Source organism: Mercenaria mercenaria, chromosome 4 (genome assembly GCF_021730395.1).
Source record: "Mercenaria mercenaria strain notata chromosome 4, MADL_Memer_1, whole genome shotgun sequence".
NCBI lineage: Eukaryota > Metazoa > Mollusca > Bivalvia > Venerida > Veneridae > Mercenaria > Mercenaria mercenaria.
The window spans coordinates 39,079,139-39,100,447 of record NC_069364.1 but is presented as its reverse complement, the minus strand read 5'-3'; the positions used below and the strand labels follow the sequence as shown (position 1 = coordinate 39,100,447).

Sequence of the window (21,309 nt, the reverse complement as noted above, 5' to 3'; positions counted from 1 at the left end):
ATTAACACCTCAATAGCCTTATTCATTATGCATATTTCATGAATATGTAAATTAGTGTAAATTTCTTGAGTAACATTTTTTATGTTTAGACGAGGCATTTTTAGAGTCCTTGAGTGTTTGTATAACAAAACTGTCATTAAATATGGATATATAATCTCAGACAAGTGTGGTCACTGTCTATCAATCTCTTCAATGACCACTATAAGAGGTTGGACTTTTGCAAACAAGATATTTGTTTACATATTCAATGGCTGATAAAATTTTACTGTCAACATAATACAGAGGTAAAAGATATATTCTATAACATCTTACTGTGAATTCATTAATATTCGTGGGGGACTAATTTTCGTGGATTTTGTAATTGAGTCAATACACGAAATTTAATCCAAACGAACAAGTAAAATTTCCATTCATTTTATGTTCAGAAGTTGAAATCCACGAATTCATATCCCCACGAAATTGCTGTTTTGACCAAAGCCACGAAATTAAATGATTTTACAGTAAGATATGCTCATTTTGAATTTTCATTTGGGGAACTGTACAGCATTCAAGCATGTTCAAGTTTGTTTTGGCAGACAGTAATCTAAATGACAAGAAACCAACTTTAGGTGGTAATAAATAACTTTATTTTCAAGCATATTAAAACACTATGCTAAACATATATCAAAAACAACAAATTTCTACAAAAGTGTTTAAAAATAATGCCGATCAGATGTGGTCAGACCAAAGATTGTTGAACAAGTGAAAGGCGGAATACAAGAAGTGTTCGATATGTAATGTTACTCGGCCATGAATTTCACTAGGTTGAATGGGATTACCATGCATTGTACATAAACTTCCAGAACAACTTTTCTCCGATAAATCAATACCAAATTTATATAGGTATGTTCGTTATACATGAATTAACTTTCACTAAAAATACCTACTCGTTACCACTGTGTACAAAATGTCTGGAAAACGTTCGCCAAAATGTGTTCAAATACAGAGTTACATTCAGGTGCACTGCAGGCAAGGTGTTCCTTCAGAAACAATATGTGATTAATTGTGCCAGGTTTATGGACAGAATCAAGTTTCGTATATGTCAGTTTGCAGGTGGGTTAAACATTTTAAAGCAGGAACTGAATCAATTAAAGATCTTCCTAAACAAGGTAGGCCTAAAACAGCTTCGAGCTCGAAGAACATTGAAAAAGTTAAGCAAGTTATTGCTCCAGATACACGATATACAGTGAGAGACATAGCTAATATCGTTGGTATATCTTAAGGGTCAGATTTCACAGTACTGAGGAAAGTATTAGGTGTAAGGAGAATTTCTGCCAGGTGGATACCGCGTTTGTTGACTGCTGATGACAAAAAATGCCGGGTTGTAATGGCAAAAAACCTATTGAAAATGTATCCCAAATATGATTGTCATATGTTTGCTGACCTGATGGGGGACGAAATGTGGGTTACATTTCTACAAGCCCCATCGGAAGATAGACAACTAAGTATGAGCTACAAAAAATGCCCAACGACCATGAATAGCGAAACGTCTACAGAGCGCCAAGAAGGTTATGTATGCGATATTCTTCAGTCCACAGAGCCGTTGCTGCAGTTCCTTTAAATAAGGGACGTTCTGTAACAGGGTCATATTACAAAAATCATATCTTAGAGAAAGTTGGCAAATATTACGAGAAACATCGCCCTGGCACTGGTATTCAGCGAATTCAGCTTCTGCATGACAATGCGCCAGCACACAAATCTAATGTTGTGACTGAATTTTTGGAAAGGAAACAAGTTTGAGTTCTGCCACATCCTCCTTATTCGCCAGATTCGGCCCCCTGTGACTATTTTTCTCCCATGTGCCTAAAATGGACCTCCGAGACACGTTCAAAAACTGGCTGAAACATTTGAAAAAATGTATTAATGTCGGAGATTACTTTGAAGGAAATAAATACAAACTGTTTTGATATATTTTTATTTCCTTGTTTTATGATAGCAGTAACATTACATATTGAATGCCCGTCGTATGACTGTGAAACTGTTTAATTCATACAGGAACCAAAAGAAACCTTCACAAAAAAGATTTCATAGAAAACTTAAAGCAACATGACTCCAGATGGACATTAAAATTTCTTTTTTTTTAACTGATAGCAACTGATATTAGGTATCGAAAATGATAAACCATTATTGTTTAAGTGGATATTTAATACTTATCATATAAAATACAGCTAAATTTCTTCTCTTCCATTCTGCATCAAATTTCAATAGCATGACTTATGCATTTCAGTTTTCTACATAATTTATTGACTAAAAAGAGTGTTTGTACAGATAGAAAGTTCCTACAAGAGGCCCAATAGGGCCTAAGTGGCTCACCTGAAGAGGACCTTAACCATCTGACCCTAAAAAGGGGCCAAATACCCCAAACTTTAACAAATTTTTGAGAGGACCTTATACTGATGCCACAGACCAGGTTTGATGAAGATCCATTGAGTGGTTCACAAGAAGTAGTCATTGAAATGTATTTTTACTTTTAGCCCTAGCAGCCCCTAAAAGGGGTCAACTGCCCCCATTTGAACAAATTTGAGAGAGGATCTTATTAAATGATCTTTCAAAAAAAAAGAATGAAAATCCATCAAGACATTTATTAGAAGAAGTTGTTTAAAGGTATTTCTAGTTTAACTCTAGCAGCCCCTTAAAGCGATTAACCCATACATTGTGAATTGTGTTTTCTAAAATAATTTATTTACCAAAAGGCAAAATGCAACCAGTGTTTCGTGCAAGTACATGACACTTAATGGTTGATTAGTTTCCAGAATTACGGGAACATTCTTCGAGTTTTCGCAGTTTTTCTAATGCACTTTTATAAACCGTTGCAATGCTTTATTTTGTAATCATTGATATAACTATAGAACAAGACTCTACAGTATTTTAAGACACTTTCATCACTTGGGCAGCAAACCAAAACTCTGCATGCGTGTATTTTGCTTCCATCACTAATAATAGATTGCACACATATCTATAGACTATAAGGTATCGCACAGTATTATGTCATTTTTAATTTTAGCAATACATAAACAAACAATCAGTAGCACTCTTGTTTAAAGTAAATATACACAATGAAAGTCAAAAGTTGACTTGATAGCGCAGTAGGTTGAGTGGATGGATATATATTCATTTTGTAGTGATAGTTTTGATGGTTCAAAACTTGCATTCGACCAACATTTTTTTTGCATTACATACTTCGTGTAAGTTTGTTTTTCTCTGATAATCAGATTTCTAATTCATTGTTTTGTTTCTTGTTTTCGTATAAAATCGGTAGTATCTTTAACTCAATCGATACTGAAATTATGACTGGGCAATGCCTTTATTAAAGTGAAGTATAAAATTGTTATAAAATTTATAAAACTAACCCGTACAGTTTAAACAAGAGGGTCATGATGACCCTGGATCGCTCACCTGAGTAATATGAACCATATGTTTCAAATGGCAAACTGAGCCTAAAATATTAAGAAAGTAGGTCAGTAGGTCACATTCATGATTACTGAAAGTCAGTTTTAAGATTGGTGTGCAAAACTGTACATGTCATCCAAATTTCAAGCCTGTATCTTAAAAAATAAGAAAGTAGGTCAGTAGGTTAAGGTCACAGTCAAGTGATCCCTAATCACTTGAGGTCATCAGGTAATTATAATTAAACATTCTAGGAAATATGATCTGAAAATATTTTTTAGTATAATTTCCTGTATAACTATAAATAATTATAACAAGTGACCCCTAGGGTGGGGCCTCTTTTAACCCCAGGGGCATAATTTGAACAAACTTGTTAGAGGTCCACCAGGCAATGCAACATACCAAATATCAAAGTCCTAGGCCTTGAACTTTCATACAAAAAGATCTTTAATTGTTTTTATCCTATATAAGTCTATGGTACACTTGATACCCCAGGGCAGGGCCTCTTTTCACCCCAGGGACATAATTTGAACAATTCTGGTAGAGAAACACTAGGACAGGCAACATACCAAATATCAAAAGCCTAAGCATTGCAGTTTCAGGCAAGAAGATTTTTAAAGTTTTTTTCTTATATAAGTCTATGTAAAACTTGAGACCCCGGGGCAGGGCCTCTTTTCAACCAAGAGGCATAATTTGAAAAATTCTGGTCGAGGACCAAGAGGCAATGCTACATACAAAATATCAACGGCCTAGCTCTTGTGGTTTTAGACAAGAAGATTTTTAAAGTTTTTTCCTATATAAGTCTATGTAAAACTTGTGACCCCCCTGGGCGGGGCCTCTTTTCACCCCAGGGGCATTATTTGAATAATCTTGATAGATTACCATAAGTTGATGTCACATGCCAAATATCAAGGCTCTATGCCTTGCGGTTTTAGACAAGAATATTTTTTAAGTTTTTCCTTTCTGTTGCCATGGCAACCAGAGTTCTGTATGGAATTAAATTCTTTTAACAATTTTGAAAGGGGACCACCCAAGGATCATTCCTGTGAAGTTTGGTGTAATTCTGCCCAGTGGTTTTCAAGAAGAAGATTTTTTTATAAAATGTTGACGGACACAACACACGACGGACATTGGGCGGTCACAAAAGCTCACCATGAGCCTTTGGCTCAGGTGAGCTAAAAATATAAAAGGAAAGTTTGAAAAACATTAGATCATATTAAAGCCGGAGTGTTTTTAAACATAATTACATTTCAGAATCCAATGAAAAATACATTGTTAGAACATCAGATATGCAACATAAAGGTGAATATAGGAAACGTTTGATTTTATAAGCTCTCACACCACGATGTGTGGGTTAGTCACTTTAAAGGGGCCAGGTGTCCTCAGTTGAAAAAGTTTGGAAAAGGGCCTTATAATCATGCTACAAATCAAGTTTAATGAAGATCCATCAAGCAGTTCATGAGAAAAGAAATATATGAAACATTCCCTTTTTCTGGATTGCTTAGTCTTGCTTCCACTGTCTATACATGATGCTACAGACCAAGTTTGGTGATGATCCATGAAGTTGTTCATGAGATGAAGATTTTTAGAGCTTTTTTCTATTATCAGATCTTACACGATTTGAATGGTACAGACTGAATTTTGTCAATCCATCAAGTGGTTAGTGTAAAGAGGTTATTTAAAGGTTTTAAGCATTTTAAGTTCCAGAGGCCCCTAAAACCAACCAAGCATAACCGTTTGAAAAATCTGAGAATGGACCGTCCAAGCATGCTACAACAAAATTGCTGAATATTAATCAAGTGGTTCATGAGAAGAAGTTGTTTCAAGGTGTTTGTTCTATTCTTTGCTCTGGCACCCCTTAACGGGACTGGGGACAAGCATTTGAACAAATATGAGAGAGATCCATGCCATGAGGCTCTGGACAAAGTTTAGTGTCATTCTGCCCCAGGAGTTTTATAGAAGGTTTAGGATGGATCATTCAACTATACCAGTACTTCACCCTGGACAAAGTTCAGGTGAGCTAAAAATATATACAAGTACAGAACTGCAGAAAATTGTCAGTAAAAATATGTTCTACAAAACTATATTTGAGTCATGCACATGAAATTTACAAGTACTATTTGCAAGATCTATCAAGAAGCAGAACTTCAAACTTGCATCAGATTTTTTTGTGAAGAAACAACCTAAAAAATTCATGGATTTAAGAAAGACAATACATGACAGTACATCTTCTCAAATTTGTTGAATGTAAAAACTGCTGAAGGGAAAATAAAACACAGCTTAAACACATGACAGCACATCTTACATTTATTTACTTCAAAAATTGCTAAAGAATAAATAAAATAAAACTAAAATAAATGACAGAACATTTTCAGAAATTTGTTGAATTAAAAATTTCTGAAGTGTAAATTAAACACAGCTAAAATTACCACTACGATATTGCAATAAACAAGAGCACCGCAAAGCGGAGCAACATACGCCCAAAGGTATGGCCTTTAACCCCTTAGTGTGACCTTGACCTTGAAGCAAGCCATTCGGAACATGCACTCTGCATGTTGTCCCAATGTGGTGAACATTTGTGCCAAGTTTCTTTAAAATCCTTCAAGCAGTTCAAGTGTTACAGAGCGGACATGAAACAGTCATATGACCTTTGACCCCTTGTGTGATCTTGACCTTGAAGCAAGCCATCCAAATCATGCGCTCTGCACATCGTCTCAGTGTGGCGAATATTTGCATCTAGTGTCTTCAAAATCCTTCAAGGGGTTCAAGAGTTTCAGAGCGGACACGAAATTGCTAATCGACAGACAGACAGACAGACAGACGGACACCCACGTCACAACATAATACGTTCCTTAGGGCGTATAATAAAACAATATTTAACACAAAAAGTTACTAATTTAAAAACATTACAATAGGATGCAAAAATTCTGTTTAACATGAGGCATTTGACAGATGACAAATGTTACAATAATATGGTTTAAACATTGCATGTACTTTTCATCTTGGAGTGGTGAAAGAGGTGAACCCACAGTTTGAAGCAGGTATAAAATCTGCTAATTAAATGTTTACTAAATATATAAGCTGTTTCTACTGCTGCAAGCAACCTATTTATGCAAGGCAGGTTAAACTCTCTCTTTACCAAAGAAACCAATGGAACAAATATATTGTTTTTGCTTTATTGTTCTTATTTGTTTTTGCTGTGCTTCATAACCATAGTTGTTTCCAGCCATTGCAAATTTATCGTAGGCCCAGCGAAAAATGAATTTCTAGGCCTGCTACATTGTTATTTTTAAATACAGGAATTTTATTCAAAGCCTTACTGTATTTTAGGAACATGCCTGGGTACTGGGGTTGGTACAGGATAACTTATGCCATTTAATCAGTTTACAGATCAGCAAACAATATTAAATACTCAATTATGTATTTTAAAATACATGTAGCAGATATTTTGGGCTAATGGTTTGTCTGTGCCCCAGAGACTATAGAATTGTTTAAAAATCTTTCAAAGCAAAAAAATCTTTTAAAAAAATAGAAAATGCCTCTTTGCTGATGGTATTAGTTTGTTTATTGTATAATTTTTGCATGAAATTTTAGTACAAAATTTGTTCCACAAAATAACCACACTGTCAATTACAGAAATTTTCAAAAAAAAATACTATTTTTGGTCCCTACATTATATAACACCACTAAAACCATAAAAAATGTCTTTTTGTGACAATATATAAAATATATACAGTTAAAACAACTACTAAAATACATCTAGAGAAATTATTCTCAAATATTGCAACATTTAAAGCATATTTCATAAAATCAACAACACAATCAATATATATAATAACAATAAACTTTATCAGTATAATATCAAGACTGTCATTAACTGAATAAATTTTAACTGACACATCAAATGAGCCCAGCCATGAGAAAACCAACCTAGTGGCTTTGTGACCAGCATGGATCCAGACCAGCTTGCGCATCCGCGCAGTCTGGTCAGGATCCATGCTGTTCGCTAACAGTTTCTCTAACTGCAATAGGCTTTGAAAGCGAACAGCATGGATCCTGACCAGACTGCGTGGATGCTAAGGCTGGTCTGGATCCATGCTTGTCGCAAAGCCACTATGTTGGTTTTCTCACGGCGGGGCTCAAATGATAAATATCTGAAATACATTGACATATTGGCATGTTAGACCACTATAGTGCAAAATGACTGCTGCGAATACAATTTAATGTAACCTAGAATAATATTTTAACAAAAATTTAAAATTGAGTCTTCATTGAAAATGGAACTGCAGTTAAATTGAATATAACTAATTTGGGGTTTTTATGGAATAATAACCAAAGCCCAAATATGGGGTTTCATTGAATATTGTAACTTAAGTTCAAATTTCTGCCTTAATAAAACAAGAGGGTCGTGATGACCCTATATCGCGCACCTGTTAAACTTTGCATTGGAATCATCAAGATAAACATTCTGACAAAGTTTCATAACGATAGGGTCACAAATGTGGCTTTTACAGTGTTAACAAGCTTTTACTTTGATTTGTGTGGTGACCTAGTTTTTGACCACATATGACCCAGTTTTGAACTTGACATAGGAATTATCAAGATAAACATTCTCACCAAGTTTCATGAAGATAGGGTCATAAATGTGGCCTCAAGAGTGTTAACAAGCTTTTCCTTTGATTTGATCGGGTGACCTAGTTTTTGAACCAACATGACCCACTTTTGAACTTGGCCTAGGAATCATCAAGATAAACATTCTCACCAAGTTTCATGAAGATAGGGTCATAAATGTGGCCTCAAGAGTGTTAACAAGCTTTTCTTTGATTTGAACGGGTGACCTAGTTTTTGACCACAAATGACCCAGTTTTAAACTTGGCCTAGAGACCATCAAGATAAACATTCTGTGCAAGTTTTTATCAAATCAAAGCAAAAATGAACCAGCGTCAAAACAGAAAATTTTGACACTTTCAGGGGCAACAACTCTAGAACTCATGATGGAATCTAGCCAGTTTTCGAAAAGAACCGAGATCTTATTGTGACTTAAGTTGTGTGTAAGTTAGCTAAAAATAGAACCAAAGTTAATAAACCCCATACTATAATATCTAAACAGGATTTCATATTCCAATTTATAATTTACATATTATTAGCAGCATGAAAATCTGACAAATAAATCAATATTGAATTCACTGTAACATCATCTTATCAACAGGAACACAAAGCAGACAATTTCAGTGCCACATTTAACTCCAAATCAATCTCACAGGGACAATATTATAACAGTATATCATGCTAATAATAAATTCTGTTAACAATACATATTTTTTAGTCGGGGAATTATAAGAACCAGAAATTACTTGACATCATTTGAACTATACAGCAACAACTTGACAACAAATTTAACCACAATAATTTCCACTATTCTTAAAAACTAAAATTCCTAGGAAATGAGTGTACAAGTGTACAAAATTACTGATATGTGTAATGTTTCGCTGTTAACATAACAGTATTCCATGGCACAATGAAAAAAAAAAAGTTTTTACTTTAATAAAAATTATCACTATGGTTATACATGACCTGAAGTTGAACTTAGCATATTTTCATACTTATATGTGTAGTTTCTTTAACATCCAGATTAATGGTAAATTAATAGTTTTGAGAAAACCTTACAAAAAAGTACAGTATATACAAACAGTTATCATATATTGTAAAATCATTAATATAATGAGGGATTTTTTTTTGTGGACTATGAGGTTCAGTCAATCCACAAAATTTAATCCCAAACAGCAAATAAACTTCCCAATTATTGTATACATGTTTTGTATTCCCAATGAAATAGCCATTTTTGCCAAAACAACAAAATTTTATGCCCACACAATTAATTGATTTCACAGTAATAAAGACTAGAAAAGAGTTCAACTTTTGAACTGAATATTTTATAACACCTATCAGATACAGGACTGTAATGTAAATATTGCAAAGCAAATATTAACCTTCTAAACAAGTAACTGATAAAGCCCAGGATAATTATGTACATATCTTCAATTAGGGAAACCTAACCATCGTACTGTGTTTCACTGTTTAACTTAGTTTTCTTGTAACTGACAAATGCCCTACAGAATATAAAATGTAAGATAAGTTACCCTGTATACAATGTCACTGTTCAAATCTGCATCAAGATGGTCGATTATACTTAAGACGGTCAGTCCTGCTTAAGATGGTCAGTCATACTTGAGATGGCTGGTTCTACTTAAAATGGTCAGCCCTACTTAAAATGGTCAGTCCTACTTAAAATGGTCAGCCCTACTTAAGATGGTCAGTCCTCCTGCTTAAGATGGTCAGTCCTGCTTAAGATGGTCAGTCAAACTAAAGATGGTCAGTCCTGCTTAAGATGCTCAGCCCTACTTGAGATGGCTGGTCCTACTTAAAATGGTCAGCCCTACTTAAAATGGTCAGCCCTATTTAAGATGGTCAGTCCTGCTTAAGATGGTCAGCCCTACTTAAGATAGTCAGTCCTGCTTAAGGTGGCCAGTCAAACTAAAGATGGTCAGTCCTGCTTAAGATGGTCAGCCCTACTTAAGATGGCTGGTTCTACTTAAAATGGTCAGCCCTACTTAAAATGGTCAGCCCTACTTAAGATGGTCAGTCCTGCTTAAGATGGTCAGTCCTGCTTAAGATGGTCAGTCAAACTAAAGATGGTCAGTCCTGCTTAAGATGGTCAGTCAAACTTGAGATGGCTGGTTCTACTTAAAATGGTCAGCCCTACTTAAAATGGTCAGTCCTACTTAAAATGGTCAGCCCTACTTAAGATGGTCAGTCCTGCTTAAGATGGTCAGCCCTACATAAGATGGTCAGTCCTGCTTAAGATGGTCAGCCCTACTTAAGATGGTCAGCCCTACTTAAGATGGTCAGTCCTGCTTAAGATGGTCAGTCAAACTAAAGATGGTCAGTCCTGCTTAAGATGGTCAGCCCTACTTAAGATGGTCAGCACTACTTAAGATGGTCAGTCCTGCTTAAGATGGTCAGTCAAACTAAAGATGGTCAGTCCTGCTTAAGATGGTCAGTCCTACTTAAGATGGTCAGTCCTGCTTAAGATGGTCAGTCAAACTAAAGATGGTCAGTACTGCTTAAGATGGTCAGCCCTACTTAAAATGGTCAGCCCTACTTAAGATGGTCAGTCCTGCTTAAGATGGTCAGTCAAACTAAAGATGGTCAGTCCTGCTTAAGATTGTCAGTCAACCTAAAGATGGTCAGTCGCATGTTTAAGATAGTCAGTCAAACTTAATATTAAATGGTCAGTAAAACTTAAGATGGTCAGTCCTACTTATGGGTCAATCTCAGTTCACCTGGACTGATACATTAAAAGCTGCTAAAGGCTCAACATTTTATAATATTTACAATATACCATTGCCCTTGTTACATTTAAAAGCTGCCTTTGTGAATGTACTTTAGTTATGCATGTTAATCTAACAGTACCATTGATCCTCTCCCAATATTTATCTGTTTTACAAAATAACCAACCTGGGTGGATGAAGAATAATTTTAGTTCTAGAGATGATGTCATCATGAACAACATTTGCCTGTATAATATACCTGTAACTCCTTCATTGATTTCCATACTGAAATACCATAGTATCATCAAGGTATGAACCCCTATATGGAATGAATGTGTATATATTTGGGCTGGGATGATTTCAACATTTAGAAACCGGTTAACCATTTGTATGAAATCAAACCGAACCGGTTAATCGGCTGCCATACTGAAAGTGCTGTTTTCTTTCCTTAAGACCATATCAAAGTACTTCCAGCAGCTGACATCATAGGAACTTACAGACTTTATCGTTTGAAAGCAGTTTAATAATAAATAAGTCATATTTTGGTGTATTCTATTTTAAGTATATCACCAGAGGCAATTTTTAACCCAGGACTATTGTCTTTGTTCAATGTGTTTTAGCGGAAATACACTGCGGGTCTATGTGCTGGTGAAAGAAATGTATAAAGATAAAGTACAATTCGTGATGTTCATTGTTTGAGAGCGATTACTGGTTTTGCAAAATTGAAACCGGTTTCCCCTAGTAATCGAATCGGATCCGATAAATCGAGTAATCGTCCCAGTCCTAGTGTATATCCACCTAACTGATTCCATACAGGGGTTCATACCTTCATGATACCATACTATTTCACCTCAATCTCAATCCTCCGCCCACCTCTGACTCATTTCATTCCGTAACCATAGGGTACGATGCCAGAATTATGACAAACCTTACAGACATCATCAGAGAGTACATGATTAAATATTAATAGACAATGCTATGCAAACTATTATCTATTTATAATTTTTTGTTTTCTGAAGTGGTTTGATTCACGACAGGTATGTTTTCACACAAGATCTGATAAGCTTTCTGCAGATAGGACATCTCTTCAGTGGTTGTGCACACTGTTCACATGCAACTAAATGTCCACATGGTGTAAACGTAATCTCCACTTCTCGTTCCATACATATCTTACACAGTCTCTGATCCTTCATTAGTTTATATTCATCTTCTATTGAAGATGCTCCTGAAAATAAACAAGTTACCTCCCCTTCATCAGTCAATATATCATCTAGAAACAGAGTGAAGAATTAGAAAGCGACTGTAAATGGCCTGAAGTTGCTAAATGTCATAAGTAGCACAAATAAACCTAAATCATAAACATTTTTAGCTTCTTTTAATGTTTTCTTGTTTTTTGGTTGTTTTTTCTTTTTGGTTTATACATCTGTATCTAGTTAATCCATATAACAGTTTTTGGTTTTATTTTCATCCATATAAGTTAGTATTTTTGGGCTGTATTCTGGAAAGCACTTTTGAAAATGAAAGTATACAAGTGCTATATAAATGTGATATAAAATAATATACAACTAATATATTGTAACTTCAAATGAAATCCAGAACACAGACAACTTCTCTTTTTAAAACAAATACACAGAGGTACAACTATCACATAAAAGCCTGAACAATGTGGAAATTAAAACGAGAAATTTAAACTAAACTAGAGCTATCACTGAAGGTGATGAATGTACCCGCTCCCCCCCCCCACCCACCCCCACCAAGCACTGACACAGTACATTGCAATTTGAAGCACACAAGATTGCATAATTATGTCACATGTGAATGAGGAGAGATGGTGCATACAAGATTGTGTCTATGGACAGACAGACGGACGTTCCTACGGATGGACCTTTATTGGGTATTTCTTTTGTTAAAAAGTACCCAACAAGCGACAAAAAGTACCCAATAAACACTACGGAATGAATAGAATTTACCGTTACCTATTGTTCTCTGTACCCAACAAATGTTCATTCGTGGGCTCGGACAGCAGAAAGGACAGACAACCTGAAACCAGTATACCCCCCCTTACAACTTTGTTGTCGGGGGGTACAATAATCTCCAAATAACTATAAAATTCATGTTTGGAAAGAAAAAAAAAACATCCCCCATCATTTACCTGCGGTTGGAAAACTGTTTTCTGTAATCTGAGAGGTCCCAGACGCTCCAGTTTCCTTTGTGATACCATGAGCCCTAGATACAGTTTCCTGTTGGAGCCTAAGTTTTTCAACAGCATCAACTAATTCATTCAAATCTGTTATTTCAGCTCCTGAAAGATAACGTAAATGAAAATGTAAAGTTAACTAAAAGCACAAAGTTACACATACTAATTATCATATCTGATAAGTCCATAGGTTATTAAATTTTTGAGTGATCAGCAACACATATTTGAAAATAATATTCAACAGGAACAGCACATACTGACAAAACAAAAGAAGAAACAGAAAAGACTGGCAAAACAAAAGGACAAACAGAAACAGCACACACTGACAAAAGGACAAACAGAAACAGCACACACTGACAAAAGGACAAACAGAAACAGAACAGACTGACAAAAGGACAAACAGAAACATTAAAGACAGACAAAAGGTCCAACAGAAACAGAACAGACTGACAAAAGGAAAAACAGAAACAGCACAGACTGACAAAGGACAAACAGAAACAGCACAGACTAACAAAAGGACAAACAGAAACATTAAAAACTGACAAAAGGACAAACAGAAACAGAACAGACAGACAAAAAGACAAACTGAAACAGAACAGACTGACAAAAGGACACAAAAATAACACACACAGATAAAAGGACAGACAGATAAAACACAGATAAACAAATGAGCCAACAGAAACAGACAGACAGACTGGCAGCCTTACATTTAAAATGATTGCACTAATTTTGAAATGCTTGTATTACATTGAATTTCTCTATAGCATCTTACCTCCACTTCTTTTATTTCGTTGAACAACAGCTTTCACAAGCTCCTTATCATATCCCATGTTTAATACTCGCTTGATCACAGGGGTCATCTCAAAACTGAAATTAAATCCTTTACAATTTATTTACTGCTCCTTTTTGTACCCCATGTAGAACACTCGCTTCATCACAGGGGTCATCTCAAAACTATAATAAAATCATTTCTAATCTATTTGTTTCTTTCTCAAACGAAAAGCATGAAACGTGTCATACATTTGCAATTACAAGGTAAACAAATGATGTTTGGTTTATGAAAATCCTTGCAGTGGTTTAGCAGACATGACAATAAAGACACTTGACCTTTGACCTTAAAACTTTACCATGACTTTGGGTCATGTGCTGTGCAAACTCTTTCCAGCAGAGGTAAAAAAAAAACATTTTAAGTTAACAAAAAATAAAACTGTTTGACCTTTAACATCAACAGGGCTTCTCATCCTAATATAACAGAAGCTGATATTTGGCCACTTCCCAGATGAAGAGAAGTCTTTTGTTTGCCAGTTGTGGCAAAGCATTTTCCTGATATGAAAATAAAAAAAATCAAATAATGAGTCAACTTCAATTGGGAAGCCATCAGTCCTATGTCTGTTAATGACCTCTCTTATAAAAACCTCTGCAATGAATGTCTCTCTTCATATAATAACGTTGAAATATAATGAGTAGTTACTAGAAAATCCATTTTACAGTTTCAGATATATTATACCTAAAGAAAAGAAAAACAGGTGAAATGACTTTCTATCTGGGGGATATAATTACCAAATAGTGGATGAAAAATGTCTGATAGAATGTCTTTGTAAAGTAATACTGACTGATACATTTCCTCCTGAAAGCATTTTGTTTCAGTCGAAACTTGGAGGAAGATCCTACTAGTTTTTTGCATATACAACTTATTAATTCTCTACTGTCTGCAGAATAAACACAGAAAAATATTTCTGTAACTGCAGAAAAATGGATAGTTTCTAGACAATCTGAAAAAAGCAGGAAATGGAAATGTAGAGTTAGATCTCAGTAAATTTACTCCTGATCAGGAAGTGAGAGCTCGTGCTTGACAATATTATCTTGTCAGTTTCTATGAATTCTGTGGCTGTTATCAATTTCACTCACCTCTTTGACAGATAAAAGTTACAAAAGGCTATGTAAATTAAGTTTGAAAAAGATAAAAGTCTTAAAGATCATGTCTGTTATCAATTATTAAGGAAGTTTCTATCGTTATATTTTACTTCCTTCATTTATAACAATGACAATGGTATCTTCTTATGTATGGGGGAAATATATAAACTTGTTCAAGTCAGTTTGACTGAATCATTGAGCAAATTGAGCAAGGGGGATTTTGTCTAGGGAAAATTTTGTTCTACATTCGTCTTTCAACATTTAGAAATGGCAAGTTTATAGAAATGCTCATATATGAAACTTGATAATATGTACAGTATTTAGTTAGAGCTGACTAATTCTACCCTACCTTTCAGTAGATTCTGGTTTAGACTTTAAGAATGGACATGTTGGTGACCACTGTCTATGTTCTGACCAAGGGTCGTCCTCTGGTTCCCAGTTCCTGATCAATATACCACAGTGAAAACATCGCACACAATCATCATGCCCTGTATCACAGTAATAAGAAATAAAACATTTAAAGCAGATATTGACACTGATTGCTGATGTGTGTTTTATACAGTTATGATAGGGTTGCAAGCTACTTAACTATACTGGATGTCTTAATTATTATAGCTGTTTAGTCTCTCACATAATGATAGAGTGTTTGCACTCTGTACATTTCTCACAGACAGATTGTTGTTGCTTTTTTCATTCAAATAATCTACAGACTACAATGAAACACTGCTCGCTTATACATCAATGACTCAATCATCCAGGCTAATTGGAACAATTTCATAACTCAAACCGTTTAAAAGCAATCAGTGTTTTACTATGGGTTTTCTTTATCAAACTTAACATTTACTTATAAATCCCTCTCTTTCAAAAAAAGCATCAAAATATCATAATTTTCAAAGCAGAAACAATGTTAGAAAAATTATTGTTCATTCCGAAATAAACTCCCTTCCCCTAAAAACACTCCTGCAGCTTGGTAAGTTAAAATAATTGCTATTCATCCAGTAGAAGCTGGATTTATAGCTTATATTTATTATTAAAAATTCAGGGCTTTAATTAATGTCCCCCATTTGCAAAATATAACACCCTCAGGGAGTTAATAATTGATTCTTGTATACACAGTATGAATGAATACAACCCTGGGTTATAAAAATACCTTTGGTAAAAGTCTTAGGACTAAGCAATCACCTGTATAGAAGAATCCAGCTTCTACTAGTTCATCTACAGACTGTCTCATTGACTGTGGTTTGTTCCGAAATGTTCCTTCCCTGGCTGCCGGCTTACTGTATTCAGGGAACCTGGGCACCAGTCCAGCACCACTGCTGACCGCCGGCTGACTATTCTGCAGGGGCACATTTCCGCAGTTTTTATTTAACAGAAATGGACAACAAGAGTTAAACTTCCTGTGTTCATTTCTAACAATGTCACCTTCTTCCCAGCTTTTTAAAACAAGGTTGCAGAAAATGCATTTTACTCTGTCACCAGTTTTTAGATAATAAAATCCATCTCTAGCCAGATCTTCAGGACGAACTGGTAAAGAACGTGGCCAGTCTTTGTATGTATCTAGTCTCGCTTGTTCCCTCTTGAGTCTCAGTTGTTGTGTATAATCATCCTACAAAAAGAATATGAGCCGTGCCATGAGAAAATCAACATAGTGCAATTGCGACCAGCATGGATCCAGACCAGCCTGCGCATCCGCGCAGTCTGGTCAGGATCCATGCTGTTCGCTTTCAAAGCCTACTGCAATTAGAGAATCTGTTAGCGAACAGCATGGGTCCTGACCAGACTGCACGGATGTGCAGGCTGGTCTGGATCCATGCTGGTCGCAAATGCACTATGTTGATTTTCTCATGGAGCGGCTCATATTACACTGCAAGTATACCATTTGAAAACAGAAGTTCCTCATCTGGAAATTCTTGTACTGAGAATATTCAGAGAGACGCTACATGGAATGTTAAATATAAATAAGAAATCCTTTCGAAAAACATACAATAGTGTAGGAGACAATTATGGTTTCTGGCCTAGTACATCAGAAAAAGCTATGGATATAAGTCCACATAGAGTTATAGTTCTTGGCATACAATATACATACATGCCTAACTTCTGTAATGAAACAAGTTTAAAAGCAATAAAAGCTCAAGAAATGTGGACCTTTACAAAAATCTTAACTAACTCTGACGTGTACATTGAGGTCATTTCTTCCATTTCATCTTCTTTTGATTTTAAATCAGACAAGCTAAATACATTTGCAGCAATTCTATCATGAAATTATACTGATCTAGTAGTACTGTTCAGTGTTAGAATGCTTCAAGTTTTCAGCGGTCACAGTTTCGAATGAGTTTAATAAATCATGAAATAACTAGAGATGCTTTTGAGAAAAGTGCATGTCTCCCACAACTGCCTAATCATCTAAATAGTAAGTCAGTCTTTATATACTGTTTACTTAATCCACATGTGCATGCGCTTTCTTGACACCAAAAGGACACCTATACTACTAGTAGTATAGGCGCTGGTTTAGGGGTAAAACTGCGCAAGAAATCTGAGTATTTTTGGTAAATCAAGGGTCATAATTCCGAAGTGCCTAGGCCGATTTGGCTAGTTATCGAACTTGGCCGAGCAGTTATTGGCAGACACATTTTGTTGAAGTTTGGTGAAGATCGGATGAGAAATGTTCGATTTAGAGTGCAGACAAGCTTTGTGACAGACAGACACACACACATACACACAGACTGGAGTAAATCAATATGTCTCCCACACTACTGTGTGGTGGGAGACATAATAATTACCACTTTACCTCATCACAGTCCTTTTTATCAAAGTCTACATAGTCTGTCCCTTCTGCATCTACAGTGTTTGTGTCTTCTTTGGGCATTTCAAACAATGTAGATATTGGTCATAACTTTCTTCATCTACGTAAAACAGCAAGTGAATAACGTCATTTAGTTGTCTTAAAATCACGTTACTAATTAATTAGTTTCTACTACTTTACTTTAACAAGAGCTATTAAAGGAGACAGCAGGGCTCCAGATTATGTTTTTGGCCTATGAGTATTTACTCATCATAATTTTTGTGAATGAGTAAAATGGTAAAATCTGAAACTGACTAGGAGTAATTTTACTCCTGAGAATTTGTAAATGTGAAAAACCAGAAATTGGTTTTATAACATATTTTTTGGGTGTAACCCCCATGAATTTGTTTGCAGTTCACTACAGTTTCAATATTCAGCATTCAAGTTTTTGCTTCTTTTTCCTCTTGCTACCAAATCCAACAGAATATTCAGTATACCTTTAACTATGTTTTGGGGATCATTTTAGTTGGTTTAAAGAATGCGTAGTGTGTTTGTTCACTTTTAACATTTATAGAAAGAGACATTTTTGTTGTTTACTCTGCACTGGAAGTTGATATTTTAAATCGACACTGCTTTAAAATACACAACAGTACCATCCATATTTAATTAAGTCCAACCTATCTGATTTACAAACGCATTGAGTGTATAACAGTGTATAATATAGTTTAACCAGATTAACCTAGGTGTATAGAGTAACATTCAATGCTCAATGCTGGGGAATTAATGCCGATTGGCTCTGTTACGTAAAGCATCCAGGTGATTCAGATTTTGTTTATGCTAGTAAAAAGCCATTGCGTGCGTTTCTGTAATTTCATATACATTTCTATATGCTTAAAAATCATCAGACATGTGTATATGCAGTATTTTAAAGCTCTGAGACAGCATACACCGCAGTTCACTATTTTGATGCTGGATAGTGAAATAGGGCACATTGCAGAAAACTGGAACTATTCCTGGAATGTTTTATGAACTTGTGGATGACAATACTTGAAAACAGTCTGATTTACTCTGAATAAATGTTTTTATTAATAACAGAAAATACAGTAAAAGTGTATCAAACATTAACTAAGTATAAAAGGGACATAATTCATGAAATACTTCTGCAAGAGTAATGCACCATTGGTCAAATCAAGTTGTAAAAAAGGTGGAACAACTATTTTATTTTTTAAATCAAATCCATTCTAGTAACTGATATACATTAAAAGTGCATCACAACTTTAATCTATTGGTGCCAGAATTATGGACCTTGCAGGGCCCACACTGGGCTGAAAAAAGTTGGAGCCACCCTTTTTCTCGGGAACTGTAGGGAGGGTGCTGGAGAGGTTTCCCTTCCCGCGGCGCGTTGAAAATTTTTGTTACTTCCCATAAGCAAATGGTGATATTCTAGCTATATAGGGGGACTTTTAAATGAAAGTGGGTATACCTCTAAAGCAAGTTTTGTATTTTAAAATGTTGTTGGATGTTTGAAGCAACCTGTCTGAAATACTTTTCCATTACAGCTTCTTTTTGTTGTGGGCCTACTATGTAAATGCAAGGCCCGGGGGCTGTGTTTTTGGTGCTCTGTGCTTCAGAGAAATCTACCCTGATACAGGATTACATTTCAAATCCATTCCTAACTTTTAAAGACATTAAAAAAAACTTGGCAAACACCTTTACTAATTACTTACTAAGATCACAGACACGGGTCCAGTGTTTTTTTGTTGTTTTTTTATCAATATAAAAAAAACAACCTTTTTTCACACAAATATGCTTTCTATATGTTACTGTTTGTCAAATGAAAAAAAAATGATGACAAAAATCCGGTCAGTGTCAAGTATGATATTGTGACCGGATTTTTTGTCATCATTTTTTTTTCATTTGACTAACATATAAAAAGTACATTTGTGTGAAAAAAAAGGATTTTTAATATTAAACAAAAAATACACTGGACCCGTGCCTGTGACTAAGATACTGTCTGACGGTGGTGACAATGTTAAAAAATTCATCAAACCATTCATTATTTTGCCAATTTATTTATTAATTATTTGATCCATGGAAATTAAAGGCATCACTCATTTAATCTGCCTTAATGACAACAAAACAAAAAGATTATTTTAACCCGATAATCGGTTGCTAATTGATTGCAAATTGCATCTTCTCGCGTGTCAAGATGTTTATTACACATTGTTATATGTAAAGTAAACGCAGACTGGGTAGTACTATCCCGAAATAAGTTAATTTTATAAGGTAAAATTATCGGAACCAGTCAACTGTTTTTTAACAGAATTTCTCGGAGGTTACGATTTAGAACGTCTGAAACAAAATGGCGGTCCAAATTACGAACATTTTTTTCATTTTCGCCACTCGCGATTTTTCTTCCCCACTTTCATCGCAGATTCGCCAAATGGCTCATGTGGCGAACGACAGCGTGGGCCCTGCCTTGCATCATATGATGAGGGTGAAAATGTGCAACATTCATTTTTTAACTAAGTTTGAATTCAATCCTTTTAGTAGTAACAAAGCATCAAAATTAACCTGAAATTCTAAGTAAATGGGGGACATAATTCATGAAATATTGGAGCCAGAGTTACAGACCCTGTGTCCAATGACAAGGGAAGTACTTTAAGTCTGCATCAAATCCATTACATAATAACAGAGATATAGTGAAAATGCTTCAAAATTAATCTGAAATTCTAAGTAAAATGGGGCATAATCCATAAAATATTGGTGTGTAAGTTATGGCCCTTGTGTCATATGATGTAGATGATGATGTGGAACAATTGTTTTAAGTCTGAATGGAAACCCTTCTGTAATAACAGTTAATACAGTGAAAATGCACAACAATTAACCAAAATCTAAGATGCTGTTCAATTATATTTTCTTATATATTTGTAAATACATTTAGTGCCCTTATTAAACACATCAATAACCTAGAATATTCAGTAATTCGGCTATATTTCAAAATGCAGTCACGGCTTAAAACAAAGTAATGAACTAACTGTACTGAACCGTTACTGTCCGATTTTTTTCTTATCCGGATACAATACACTATACCAATATTATGTTATGCAATATTAAAAGGGTTTTTCTAGAAGTCATATGTTAAAACAGTTGCAGATTTTACTTACATATATTCAAGAACTGGCATATCTTTCTTTTACAGGCTTATACTCCCAAAATTCCAAAAAGATGACTTGTTCGATGGGGATTTTATTTTCGGCGATCCATGGAAAATGTAAAGCGTGAGAATAACTTCTTTCTGATCAGATGCTACTATTTACCTTTTGGCTGGCCTGAATACGTAAAATGTACAATGTGACATAACTCGGCCCATTTCAGATTACAACTCTGATTCGTTTTAAAGAATAATCTTAAGACTGACAGGAATTGTGAAAAATGAATTCGATATAGGCCTATATAAGAAATTAAAATGAATTCGATATAGGCCTATATAAGAAAGTATTGTTATGGTGTGCAGCAACACACCATCGTGAAGTTTCTATTGATGCCGTACACTCCATCACGAAATTAAATGTTTTTTTTTATCACATATTTGACGTCGCGGGAGTGTAATAAAGCCATTAAATAAAGATGATAATACACTATAGTCTGTCCCACCT

The 21,309-nt window shown here is 35.1% G+C and overlaps 1 protein-coding gene across 2 annotated transcripts; it reads right to left on the bottom strand.

The window, feature by feature from the left end:
* Positions 1-1,936: 1,936 nt before the first annotated feature.
* Positions 1,937-20,940, bottom strand: LOC123551496 (baculoviral IAP repeat-containing protein 7-B-like). 2 transcript variants are annotated; one of them, XR_008370566.1, is made up of 8 exons: positions 20,818-20,940; positions 17,657-17,771; positions 16,051-16,474; positions 15,218-15,356; positions 13,727-13,821; positions 12,910-13,059; positions 10,664-11,982; positions 1,937-10,625 (listed from the first exon to the last, which is right to left on the bottom strand). XR_008370566.1 is itself a non-coding variant. In XM_045340477.2 (7 exons), the coding sequence occupies exons 2-7, from the start codon at positions 17,732-17,734 to the stop codon at positions 11,786-11,788; spliced, it is 1,083 nt and encodes a 360-aa protein (XP_045196412.2). In that variant the 5' UTR covers positions 17,735-17,771; positions 20,818-20,940; the 3' UTR covers positions 1,937-11,785. The 2 variants fall into 2 exon arrangements, 1 of the variants encoding a protein (XP_045196412.2); XM_045340477.2 differs by having other exon boundaries at positions 1,937-11,982.
* Positions 20,941-21,309: the final 369 nt, after the last annotated feature.